At 61.4% G+C, this 13088-nt stretch overlaps 1 protein-coding gene across 6 annotated transcripts; it reads right to left on the reverse strand.

Annotated features, from left to right (window-relative positions):
- Positions 1 to 5670: 5670 nt before the first annotated feature.
- On the reverse strand, positions 5671 to 13079 carry RCCD1 (RCC1 domain containing 1). 6 transcript variants are annotated; one of them, XM_079764102.1, is made up of 8 exons: positions 12043 to 12914; positions 11287 to 11546; positions 10194 to 10590; positions 10002 to 10123; positions 8885 to 8983; positions 8024 to 8194; positions 7521 to 7550; positions 5671 to 6542 (listed from the first exon to the last, which is right to left on the reverse strand). In XM_079764102.1, exons 2-8 carry the CDS (start codon positions 11459 to 11461, stop codon positions 6391 to 6393), a joined length of 1146 nt encoding a protein of 381 aa, XP_079620228.1. In that variant the 5' UTR covers positions 11462 to 11546; positions 12043 to 12914; the 3' UTR covers positions 5671 to 6390. The 6 variants fall into 6 exon arrangements, with proteins under 6 accessions (XP_079620228.1, XP_079620229.1, XP_079620230.1 ...); XM_079764103.1 differs by having other exon boundaries at positions 12777 to 12908; XM_079764099.1 differs by having other exon boundaries at positions 5944 to 6542; positions 11294 to 11546; positions 12777 to 13079.
- Positions 13080 to 13088: the final 9 nt, after the last annotated feature.

The following is a 13088-nucleotide window of genomic DNA, read 5'->3' on the forward strand; positions in this document are numbered from 1 at the left end:
GCAGAGCAAGCTGCAGGACGCCCGGGGTATGGAAAAGAGAGATAGAACTGCGCCCAGAAATACACGCCTCTTTCACCCGTCTGGCCCGCCCTTGTATCCTGTTACCGTACCTCCTCCTCTGCCTCTCAGATCTCTGTTCCTGAGGACTGCAGTGAAGCGGCGTTGCTAACTCGCCAGGGACTTGCCCGGCACTTGCTCTCTCTCTATTGTTTGTTATCTTCCTCCTATCATCATCAGTTCCAGTTTGGTCGACAGCTTAGAAAACAAACAGCATGGCAGCTCCCATGGGTTTGTTGTCTTATCCTTCCTTTCAGCTTTAGAGTGAATGAGGAAAAGTTTAATCCACTTGCACTGTTTTCTGTTGACATGTTTGATGACAAACAGCCTTATGTTTATAAGTGACAGCTTTCCTGCTAAGTACCTGCATGTCATAAGCATTTGAATTAAAATTACCATATTGAAATCAAATCTGATGTGTGTTTTTTAATTTTTATTTGGTGTGCGTTGGAAGAGGGGTAGTCTTATACGGCGAGTATATCCCAAACTCTATATTTTAACTGGAAAAGTTGGGGGTCGTCTCATACGCCGGAAAATACGGTATCTCAAAGCTTGTCCCACAATTCACTGGGGCGCTCTCCCTCCCTGAGCACACCTGCGCCTTCCCTTCCCCCGACGCCCCACAGTCATGCATCCCCTAAACTCGAGGGTTCCCATGATGCTCAGAGCCGGGGAGCCATGGGCAATGGCACCGTCCCCACGGCCCCCTCTCCTCTGGCTTCTCCGTGCGCCGCGGCGCCGGCCCAGCTCTCCTGCTGCTTCTGCGACGCTAGGCCGGTCCTGCTGTCGCTGTCCAGCTTTAATAACCGTCTCGGTCATCAAAAACCCCCAGAGCAAGCAAACCAACAACTCAAAGTGGACCGACGGTCTCCGCGTACGACCTCATACAATAAACACGGAATCCCAGGAGCCTCTCAACACCGGACTTGGCAGTGGTTCTAGGCTCCGACATCGAAGGCACAGACACCCAGAGGAGAAGTACACGACCCGGACTTCATGGAAACCACAAATTTTTTTACATCCAGTGACACTATCAACAGTAAAAAGCCAACCCACACAGCCGGGGAAATGACGTTGAAAGCACATATCTGATGAGGGACTGTCAGCCGCTCTTGTATCCCGAGGACCTGGGATACAAGACAATACGTACACAGCTCCTAAAACTCAGCCACCAATCAGCCCGATTCAACAAGGGGCAGAGGGCTGAGTGACATTTCCCCAAAGAAGACACACAAAGGGCCAGTACACACACACACACAGATGATGCTCAACATCCCTGAGCAACAGGGAAAGGCAAACCCAGACTAGGAGACACCACCTCCCACCGTGAGGATGGCCACGATAGCAAACAAACCACAATATACCCAGAAAATAAAGGCTGATGCGGTATAGGAAAATTTGAGCCCTTGTGCACTGTTGGTGGGAATGTAAAATGGTACAGCCACCATGTAAAATAGTATGCAGGCTTCTCAAATAATTACAAATGAAATGACCAGCCGGGCCGGTGTGGCCCAGTGGTTGAGTGTTCAACCTACGAACCAGGAGGTCACAGATCGATTCCCTGTCAGGGCACGTGCCCGGGTTGCAGGCTCCATCCCCAGTGTGGGGTGTATAGGAGGCAGCCGATCCATGATTCTCTCATCATTGATGTTTCTCTCTCTCTCCCTCTCCCTCTTCCTTCCTCTCTGAAATCAATAAAAATATATATTGAAAAATGCTAAGTTTTTTTTTTTAAAGTATGTTTTTATTGATTTCAGAGAGGGAGAAAGGGAGATGAGAGAGAATCATGTACGGCTGCCTCCTGCACGCCCCCTACTGGGGAATCGAGCCTGCAACCCAGGCAAGTGCCCTGACCGGGAATCAAACCATGACCTCCTGGTTCACAGGTTGATGCTCAACCACTGAGGCACGCCAGCGGGGAAGTGGTAAATTTTTATGTGTAGTTTAGCTCAATTAAAAATAGGTTGAGAGAGAAAACCAAGATGGCGGCATAGGTTAAACACCTAACCTACAGCCGGGCACAACAATATCAAAAACACAACTAAAAGTCAAAACGGACATCATCCAGAACCACAGGAAAGCTGGCTGACTGAAATGCGCACAATTAGAAGGAAAAAGAAAACCACAAGGAAAATCAGAGAAGCCGTAAAAGCTTGAGGTATGGAGACACGGGCAGAGACACGAGCCCGCGCGCGTGCGGGGAAGCCGGAGCCGGAGAGGAAGGGGCGGCTGGCCGCCTGGCTGGCGTTCTCTGGCGGGAAGGAGATAAAAGCGCCAGATTGTGCTGAACCCCAGCTCCGACTGCACTGAACCCCAGTGCCCGGCGAAACCCTGGGAAGCCGGGCTCATGCTGGGGGAGTCTGAGCTGTGGGACGGAGACACAGAGGAGCTGCGCCGGAGCCGCGCACGGGAATGTGCGCAGAGGAGGGTCTGTTGCCTGTGCCGCTGGATTGCCCTAGTGGGAAGGAGACAAAAGCTCCGGACTGTGCTGAACCCCCAGTTCCAACTGCACTGAACCCCAGTTCCGGGAAAGACCCGGGGAAGCCATGCTCATACTGGGGAAAGCTGGGCTGTAAGGCAGAGATGCAGAGAGGCGGCGAAGAACAGAGCACCGGAGGCGCACACAGGATTGTGCGCGGAGGATGGGCTGTTGACTGTGCCGCTGAGTCGCCCTGGAGGGAAGGAGACAAAAGCGCCAGACTGAGGTGAGCCCCAATTCTGACTACACGGAAACCCAGTTCCGGGCGAGAATCTGGGAATCCAGATTCATTGGGGGAGAGACTAGACTGTTTGGCAGCGCGCGAAACTCCAGGGCGCTTTTCTCTCAGAGGTGTTTGCTGGGAGTACGGAGGGACACTGAGACACAGGAACCTCATAGGGCGGGGCTGACGGGAAGCCAAGGCGGTAGGCTCCGCCCTGTAACTCCACCCCATCCAAGCTGAACACAGAGGCTTTTACAATTTTGCAAGTCTAGTTGAATGGGGCTGTCTCCCGGCATAGACACAGCTGATCCTCACAGCCAATTGGACTGGAGGTCACATCCTCCCAGTGTACCAACAGCAATCAAGGCTTAACAACACCAAGACTTTGCACTCAGCCCACAAAGGGGGGTATCAAGAGCGATCACCTAGGGAGATTGGGGAAGCTGAGCGATAGGGAGGCAGCCAAAAGGGGAAGACACCGAAACAGGTCACGAATATAAGGGATGCTGTAATTCCTGCTGAGGGGCCACAGGCAGTAGCTGACCTACACTCCATTGGAGACCCAGAAACGAAGGCATCTAGAGGTCGGTGTGAGATGACATCAGATTTCGACCACTCCCATAAGGGACACATTCAAGAGGCAGACGCAGTGAGCGCCGAAGCCTTGCTGCACCAAGACCCGGCACATAGGCGTGTCTCCCGCACAGCAACTCTTCCTTTATAGACACAGAGGGTCCGCACGGCCAATAGGCCTGGAGGACAATTCCTCCCAGTGACACCAACAACAATCAAGACTTAACTATACAAACAAGGACCAAGATGGAGGCATAGGGCAGAAGCCTGATTGCTGCCTACCACAACGGTTTTGAGTCTACAACGGGAGAGCGGAGCGGACACCATCCAGAACCACCGGAGGGCTAACTGAGCGGATGCTATACAACTAGAATAAAAGAGAGGGGTACGCGGGATGAAGCTGATGCCGGTGACCCAAAGACCACACTTTAAAAACTACGGCTCAGGCGACACAATGGCGGCCTGGAACGTGCTCGGCGCAGTTCCCCCAGCGGTCTCCGGCTGAGGGGAAGGCTTCACTCGCTGCCGAGCACGGACAGACGAGCCCCTGGGAGACATGGGGCGGGAGACTACGCGCTTGCTGACCTCCGAGTCCTTCAAGAATCTTAACGCCCCGGAAGCGGCCAGGTGCGCACGCTCGGCGACCGGCCACCGCTGCAGACCCAAGGGCCGACGCAGCCACCCCGGACCAGCCCGCCGCCGCGCACCGGGCACACCGGAGCTTTGCCGAGCCCGCCGCCCAACGAGTTCTGCGGTGGCTGCCCTGGAACTCTGAGAAAATGGCCGAAGGAATTGCTGAGAGGGAATTGACCAACAGGAATTGGGATCAAGAAGACGAAACTCCGCTGGGTCCCGGATCCGGGTGAAGCCGCGTGCCCCTGGGTCCGGGTGAGGCTGGGAACTGGGTCAGGGTGAGGCTGGGCCCCGGGTCCGGGTGAGGCCACGAGCCCCTGGGTCCGGGCGAGGCCATGCGCCCCTGGATCCGGGTGAGCCTGGGTCCCGGGTCCGGGTGAGGCCGTGGGCCCCTGGATCCGGGTGAGCCTGGGTCCCGGGTCCGGGTGAGGCCGCGGGCCCCTGGAGCCGGGTGAGCCTGGGCCCCGGGCCCCTGGAGCCGGGTGAGCCTGGGCCCCGGGTCTGGGTGAGGCCGCGGGCCCCTGGAGCCGGGTGAGCCTGGGCCCCAGGTCCGGGTGAGGCCGCGGGCCCCTGGAGCCGGGTGGGCCTGGGTCCCGGGTCCGGGTGGGGCCGCGGGCCCCTGGATCCGGGTGGGCCTGGCCCCGAGTCCGGGTGAGGCCGCGGGCCCCTGGATCCGGGTGGGCCTGGCCCCGGGTCCGGGTGAGGCCGCGGGCCCCTGGATCCGGGTGGGCCTGGCCCCGGGTCCGGGTGAGGCCGCGGGCCCCTGGATCTGGGTGAGCCTGGCCCCGGGTCCGGGTGGGGCCGCGGGCCCCCGGATCCGGGTGGGCCTGGCCCCGGGTCCGGTGGGGGCCGCGGGCCCCTGGATCCGGGTGGGCCTGGCCCCGGGTCCAGGGGGCCGCGGGCCCCTGGATCCGGGTGAGCCTGGCCCCGGGTCCGGGTGAGGCCACGCGACCCTGGATCCGGGTGGGCCTGGCCCCGGGTCCGGTTGAGGCCGTGGGTCCCTGGATCCGGGTGAGCCTGGCCCCGGGTCCGGGTGAGGCCGTGGGCCCCTGGATCCGGGTGAGCCTGGCCCCGGGTCCAGGTGAGGCCGTGGGCCCCTGGATCCGGGTGAATCAGTGCCCCTGGGTCCGGCCGAGACCAAACCAGAGGGAGTCGGACCTGCATTACCACCATTTGTCCACCATCCAGAGCGGAGGGGTCAGTGCCGACATGTACTCATAGGGAACTGGTGGACATTGATATTGGGTCTCAAAAGAACTGTTGGTCCAGAAAGAAACTCACTACAGACTGATTCATTTGCCTGTCAGCATAACTATTATTGCTCGTCGCACATTCAATTCTTATAAGTATATCTCTAGTGACACATGATTTCGCTCATCTAGGGGAAATGATGAACAACATAGACTGATGAACAAGAACAGAACCAGAAACAAGGAGGCATCGATCGGACTATCGGGCCTCAGAGGGAGGATAGGGGAGGGTGGGGGGGAGGGGGGAGAGATCAACCAAAGGTCTTGTGTGCATGCATATGAGCCTAACCAATGCTTAAGTCCAACAGAGGGTTGGGGCATCCAAGGGGAGGGGTGTGGGATGGGAATGGGGGGATGAGGACAAATATGTGACACCTTAATCAATAAAGAAATTAAAAAAAAAAAAAAAAAGATAAAAAAAAAAAAATAGGTTGAAATGACCATCAACCAAAGAAGATATACCTGAGGTACACTCCTCAATGGAAGGCCAGGTGTTGCTGAATAAAAATGAGAGACACGGGAGAACATACACAGAATGAATGCATTTACCTCAAGTCCAAGAACAGACACACGACACTGTGTTGTACAGGGAGCACACGGGGTGGCCCAATTCTCAATAAAAGCAGACGCCCGGCACGGAGATGACCCCAGTGGGTCCAATCCTGGCGCTGCCGAAAATCACCGGGGGTGGGGAGTGGGGGGGAGCTCTCAAATCTACCCCTGAGGTTCTGATTTCACGTTTGTGTTTTAATATATTTTTATTGCTTTCACAGTGGAAGGGAGAGACAGAAACATCAATGATGAGAGAGAATCGTTGATTGGCTGCCTCCTGCGCCCCACACTGGGGATCGCGCTCACAACTTGGGCACGTCCCAACCGGAATCGAACCTGTGACCTCCTGGTTCAGAGTCGACACTTAACCACTGAGCCACACCGGCCGGGCTGATTTCAGCCCTTTGATGCCGGCCCTGGGCACCCGTTTCCAAAGCTCTCTGGGTGTTTCCAACCTGAGGACCAAGTTGAGAACGCCGGTCGAAGGGGAGGCCGTGGAAAGGCCGAGACGGGCGGCGCCCCGGGGCCTCCGTGGCGGTCCTGGCCCTGGTGCGGGCCTCACAGGTGTCGGCTCTATCCCTCTGCTGCGCCGTGCACTCATTTCATGCCCTTGCCTACGTACATCAGCTCTCCTCCTGCTCCACTGCGTACACGTAGGTGTTCCAGGGCCCACAGCTCACGGCCGTTACTCGGAGCTGCTTATCCACAAAGTATTCCACCCGGCGGGGCCGGTCCCAGCTGGTCGTGTCCTGGTGGCCGAGCTGTCCGTACTTACCTACCGGGAAACGAGACCCTTGGCCATGCCCTCCGTGGGCCTTCCTCGGGGCTGCTCCCCGCCACGCAGGAAACCAGCCCGGGGTGGGCCTCAGCCAGCACCCGCGGCCTCTGCTGTGAGTTCAGGAGGCCAGCCTCCGGCCCGCTGCCTCTCAGGTCCCCGGGGGCGCCGAGCCCAGGGCCAGACCACAAGGTGTTTCACACACGCTGGCTAACTATTCCCCTAAGACAAACCGTTCTCCAGAAAGGCAGATGGGGCCCTGGCCAGTGTGGCTCAGCGGGTAGAGCACTGGCCTGCGGACTGAAGCGTCCCAGGTTTGATTCCGGTCAAGGGCACGGACCTCGGTTGCAGGCTCCTCCCTGGCCCGGGCCTGGTCGGGGCTTGTGCAGGAGGCAACCCATCGATATGTTTCTTTCACATCGATGCTTCTCTCTGTCTTTCCCTCACTCTCCCACTCTCTCTAAAAATCAATGGAAAAATGTCTATATCCTATCTAATAAAAACCTAATATGCAAATCGACCAAATGGCGGAATGACTGGTCGCTATGACGTGCACTGACCACCAGGGGGCAGAAGTTCAACGCCGGAGCTGCCCCCTGGTGGTCAGTGCGCTCCCACAGGGGGGGCACCGCCCACCCAGAAGCCAGGCTCATGGCTGGCAAGAGCAGCGGAGGTGGCGGGAGCCTCTCCTGCCTCCACAGCAGGAGGGCGGTAAGGAGTGAGGGGTCCTGGACTGCAAGAGGGCACAGGCCAGGCTGCGGGGACCCCCTTACCCCAAAAAAGCACTAATTTCATGCACCGGGCCTCTAGTATATATATAAACAAACAAGAAACATTTAGGGAGAAAAAAAAAGAAAGGCAGATGGGAAGTAGACAGTCTGAGCCTAGTGCCCAGCCCTGTTTTAGAGACGGCTCCTCCGTCGGGCCCTCCCCTCCCCCGGGCCAGGGGCTCCCCTCCCCTCCCCTCGGTGTACTTACCCCAGCCCCAGGTGTACAGCTCCCCGGTCCCTGCAACCCAAAGGACAGTGGGCGGTCACTGTGCCTGAGCCACTCAATGTCCATCGAGGGGCGGACAGCGCACCCCTCGGCACGGGCTCGGCTCTTCCTAACCCGCCAATCCCCCCTCGGCTGCTCAAGGACCCGCCCCGAGAACGGTCGCCTTCCCCACGCCCGCCAACGGCACCCCACAGCTCCGAGCCTGAGCGCAGGCGCCTCCGCAGCTGGACGGGGCGGGCGCTGCCGTCAGCTGACCGGAGGCCGGGCCGGTCTGCGCCTGCGCAGAGGCCCCCGGCACCAGCCTCCAGAGAGACCCCCGGGGCCGTCTGGGCGGTCGGGACTCTCGGTGCAGAGGCAGCTACTCTGCACGTCCGTCCGGACGCGGACGAAGGGGGTGTTTTGGGGGACACCCCGCCTGCAGCCACCCGCTGGAGAGCGGGACTGACATCCGCTCCCACCCGACCCGGCCCTGCGGGCGCACTCACTCGTCACCACGGCCGTGTGCCGGGACCCGCAGCTGGCCGTGACCGCGTCCGAGCCCAGGGGCAGATCCAGCAAGGCCGGGAAGGGCTGCACGGCGATGAAGGGGGCGGCGGCTGCATCCCCAGGCCCCGCTGGCCCCGTCACCCTGGAACCGTCTTCCTCCGGTGCAGGGGCTTCAGAGAAGGCAGAGCGAGGGCGGGCTGACACGGAGTCTAAGGCAGCCGCCTGCGAAGCTGGCGCCCCGCCCCGCGCCCCCAGGAAGTGCTGCAGCGCAGGGGTGGGCATCGGCCTCGCTGCGCGTGTGTCCTGGGTCCCGAGGAAGTCACGTGTCCCTCCCGAGCACTGTGAGCTCTCAGGCCAGCCTGTGGCCAGGCGTCAGGAAGGACAGAAACGTGTGGGGGTAAGGAGTTGAGACTCCCCTGGCCGGGTAGCTCAGCTGGTTAGACTCCGTTGGATGAGCCTCTCAGAGCATCATCCCCAAACGCCAAGGTTAGCGGGTTTGCTCCCTGGCCAGGGCACAGACAAGAATCAACCCATGGCCCAGCTCGTGTGGATCATGACTGAGTGTCCACCTATGAACCGGGAGGTCACGGTTCAATTCCCCATCAGGGCACATGCCGGGGTTGTGGGCTTGATCCCCGGTAGGGGGGCATGTGGGAGGCCGCCGATCCATGATTCTCTCATTGATGCTTCTATCTCTCCCTCTCCCTTCCTCGGAAATCAATAAAAACTTATTTTAAAAAAAGAATCAATCAATCAATGCATAAATAAGTGGAACAAAACGATGTTTCTCTCTCTCCCCCTTCCTCTCTCTCTAAAATCAATCAATCAATTATTTTTAAAAAAAAATAGCTGAGACTCACCTTCCCTGGCAACTGTCTCTCTGTCCTCCGCCAGGCCCCGGGCGGGCAGGGCCAGCTGCCCCGATTCGTTCCAGCCCCAGGTATAGATGTCGCCGGTCTCTGAGAGAGAAAGGGGCCCATTAGACCGGCTGTGAGTCCCCTCCGCCTCCTCAGCCCCTTGCACCTCTCCAAACCCCCCGCCACCCCACTAGCTCTCCGGGGACAACCGAGGCCAAGCCTGCCCGAGTCAGCAGCCCGGGACCCGCAGCGTCTGTCTTTTTTTTATTTGAAATATTTTTTTTTTATTAATTTACAGAAACAGCCATGATGAGAATCATGGATTAGCTGCCTCCTGCACGCCCCCTACTGGGGATCGAGCCCCCAACCCGAGCATGTGCCCTTGACCGGAATCGAACCCGGGACCCTTCGGTTCCCCAGGCCAACACTCTATCCACTAGGGCAACAGCATCTGTCTTAACAGGGTCCCTTCCCCTAAAGTGCCTTCAGCTCACACTTTTCTTTCTTCTTCTCCTTTTTTTTTTGTGTGTGTTATTTTCTTGTTAATCCTCACCTCCATTGGTTTTTATTTTTATTATTATTATTTTTGTTGTTGTTAATCTTCACCCAAGGGTATTTTTCCATTGATTTTTTTTTTAATTGCTGCACTTTTTTTTTTAATTGATTTTTTACAAAGAGGGAGGGAGAGGGACAGAGAGGTAGAAACATCGATGAGAGAGAAACATCGATCAGCTGCCTCCTGCACACCCCACACTGGGGATGGAGTTCGAGCCCACAACCCAGGTAGGTGTGTGCCCCGACAGGGGAATCTACTCATGACCTCCTGGTTCACAGGTCGACACTCAACCACTGAGCCACACCAGCCGGGCATCCTGAGGGGGCATTTTAGAAGGACAGCCCTCGCTGGAGGCGGATGGACAGGGTGGGGACACCCCTAACAGAAGCCGGAAGTGTGAGCGGGTGACGGTGGTGGCCGAGGAGCTCAATTTGAGAGGCACTGGGGTCGTGAATGACCGAGCTGACTGACGTGGGATGAGCTTGCAAGGAGGACTGGCTGGCTAAGCCCCCCAAAAGCCTGGGCGAGGAGGAAGGCTTGGGGCCTCCAACACCTGTCACTCACCGCTCACACACAGGGAGTGCCAGCCGCCGGCGGCCACCTCGGCCACGCGCAGGCCCTGCAGCGCCTCCAGCAGCCTGGGCGCCAGCTCCGCCTCCAGGGTCCCGTGGCCCAGCTGCCCGTGCCTGCACGAGGGAACCCCCGTCAGCGCCGGTCACCCCCCGGGGTCCCCGGCCCCGTTCCGCAGTCACTCACCGGCCCCCGCCCCAGGAGTACACCTGGCCCGCCTCGTCCAGCAGCAGCGCGTGCTCGGCGCCCAGCTCCAGCCGACGCGCCCGCAGCTCCGGGGCCAGAGGCCGGTAGACGGGCGGCCGCGGGCTCAGGTAGGCGCGAGCGCAGGGCAGCAGGGGCAGCGGCCCGGCCCGGGGTCCAAAGCCCGCTCCGTCCTCCCGCCCGGCCTCCGGCGCCACGGTCTGGGCCCAGAGGGGCTCCCCGCGCAGCGCCGAGCCGGGCGCCCAGGCCTGCAGCTCGGCCCCGGGCCTGGGTCCCCGCCCGTCGCGCAGCACCACGAGCAGCGTCTCCGAGGCCCACGCGTCCCGGCAGCCTTCGGCCGCGCCGCCCGCCGAGCCCGACAGCAGCACCCGGCCCGCACCTGCGGGAGAGGCGGGCTGAGCAGGAGGAGGGGGCGGGGCCTGGAGGGAGGGGGCGGGGCCGGGAGGGGAGCGGGTGAGCAGGAGGCGGGGACACGGGCTGGGGCGGGGCCTGGAGGGAGGGGGCGGGGCCGGGAGGGGAGCGGGTGAGCAGGAGGCGGGGACACGGGCTGGGGCGGGGCCTGGAGGGAGGAGGCGGGGCCGGGAGAGGAACGGGTGAGCAGGAGGCGGGGACACGTGACTGGGGCGGGGCCTGGAGGGAGGGGGCGGGGCCGGGAGGGGAGCGGGTGAGCAGGAGGCGGGGACACGCGGCAGAGGCGGGGCCTGGAGGGAGGGGGCGGGGCCGGGAGGGGAGCGGGTGAGCAAGAGGCAGGGACACGTGGCCGGAGCGGGGCCGGGAGGTGAGCGGGTGAGCAGGAGGCGGGGACACGCGGCAGAGGCGGGGCCTGGAGGGAGGGGGCGGGGCCGGGAGGGGAGCGGGTGAGCAGGAGGCGGGGACACATAGCGGGGGCGGGACCTGACGTGCATGGGGTGGGCGGGGCCGGAGTTGGAGTGGGCGGGGCCGGGAGGGGAGCGGGTGAGCAGGAGGCGGGGACACATAGCGGGGGCGGGACCGGGCGTGCATGGGGTGGGCGGGGCCGGAGTTGGAGTGGGCGGGGCCGGGAGGGGGCAGGCCGAGGAAGGGAGGGGGCGCTCACGGCTCACGATCGCGGTGTAGCTCCAGGCGGCGCTCACTCCGCAGATGTCGGTGCCCGCGTCCGGCACGCGCAGCGGCTCGGGGCTGAGCACCTGGCGCCCGCGGCCCGAGCCCAGCGCCTGCCCGAAGCCGCAGAAACCGAAGCCGAACCAGGACCCGGGGCGCTCCTCGGCCATGCCCTAGGGCGCCCTCTGCTGGCCGCCACACGGTTGGGGAGGCGACGGGACTGGAACCTCGCAGGCGGGCGGCCCTTGGCGGGACCTGTAAGCGGGGGAGAGCACCACCCTCCTGACCACAGAGCCGGACGACATCCACTCCACACGTTCGCGGGCCGGAGCCTTGGCTCAGGTCCCACCAGGTGCAGGAGGATTCTGAGCTGCGTGGAGTGGGGCCACGTCCCTGTCCTCCCTTTTGGCTCAAGCAAGCTCAGCGTCCCACAAAGGGGGCCCCAGGGATTGAAGCGCCCTCTCCCTGGGGCCTTGGACGAGGATCTGAGCCCCTGTGGCTCCCAAATTCCCAGTGTCCGGCTCATTATCCCATGTCATGCTGGGAACTAGAACTGTCCCCATTTGACAGTCAGAGCCAGGAACTCTTACCCAGCCACGCAGCCTAGGACCGAGAGGGGCAGAGGGCTAACTCCGGTCCCGTCCCCGACTCCCCGCACAGTGCTCTTCCCACCAGAGGGAGCTGTAGAGCCGCAGGGAGACAGCCCCGCCCCCCCCACCCCCCACCCCCGCACCCCCAACCCCGGGCTCACAGGTTTGCTTCTGCAGCCAGCAGGGCCGTGTCCTCAGCTCTCTAGGCTCAATTCCGTGTCTTCGGTTTGACAAAGGCGGAGGTGGGGGATGGGATGTTTGTACCCATTTTGTGGGGTGGAGGCAAATAAAGGGTTCGAGGGCCGGCACTACCACCGTAAGCACAAGGTCCTAGCTTATCACATCCAGTCCTTCGAGTAGATGAAAATGACCGGGTGCTTGTGGGTTTTCGGGGGCCTCTATAAGGACATTTTCACCTGGGCCCCATCTAGTCTTTCATTCATTCCACACGCATGTATTGATCCTTTTACTCGGGCCCGAGAGGGACGGCCGTCTGTCCCAAGGAGCCCACACATCAGTGGGGAGACAGGCGTCTAGGGCTTACAACAGCACCCCGCTTTCTCCGTGCAGCGTGATCAGAACTTTGGGGTCAGATCCTGGGTCTCCCCTGAGACCAAAGCTCCTGGACTCGGACCTGGGTCCCTCACCCCTTCCGTGTCCACCCCGGCGCAAGGGATGACTCTGGTCTTGACCCTGTGCCCTCCATCCCCTCGGGCAGCCCCTTCCGAGGGGCAGAATCCAGGGTGGGGGGCGGGGCGCGGGCGGCACCCAGGAAGGAGTCACCTGCCCAGGGCCCGCGGGCGGCGCAGGGGACAGCGTGGGAGGCCCGCGCCAGGCGAGGCTCCCATTGGCTGTCGCAGGGCTGTGGCGTCACGCCCGGGCGGGCGGTGCTCACCTCGGTGCCCGCGGTCCCGCCGCGGCCGGTCCAGCCCCGGTCCCGCGGAGCCCGTCCCGCGGCCCACGCGGAGCCAGTGCGGCCCAAGCTGCTAAGGGGACGAACCTCCGGCGGGCGTGGGTCCGAGGCAGAGGTGGACCAGGGGGTCCCGGCCCCCCGCCGAGCACAGCCTGGAAGCCCTTCGGGGACCCTCCTAAGGATCGGAGACGAAAGGGTGGCGAGCAGGGGCCGGCGGCCCGACCGGAAGCAGCGGTAGTAGGCGGGCGCCTCCGCCGCCGTACCTCCCATTGGCTGCGGGACCTGTCATCTATC

This window comes from Cnephaeus nilssonii (genome assembly GCF_951640355.1).
Source record: "Cnephaeus nilssonii genome assembly, chromosome: 24".
NCBI classification, from domain to species: Eukaryota; Metazoa; Chordata; class Mammalia; order Chiroptera; family Vespertilionidae; genus Cnephaeus; species Cnephaeus nilssonii.

Bases quoted from the DNA above. Each gene is read 5' to 3' on its own strand.
- RCCD1 (XM_079764099.1), bottom strand. From the start codon at position 13,064: ATGGGAGGTACGGCGGCGGAGGCGCCCGCCTACTACCGCTGCTTCCGG. The intron at 10,591-11,293 runs GTGAGCCGTGAG...CCTCTCCCGCAG, and splicing joins CCTGGAGCTACACCGCGATC to GTGCGGGCCGGGTGCTGCTG. The intron at 6,543-7,520 runs GTAAGTACACCG...GTTTCCCGGTAG, and splicing joins GCTGTACACCTGGGGCTGGG to GTAAGTACGGACAGCTCGGC.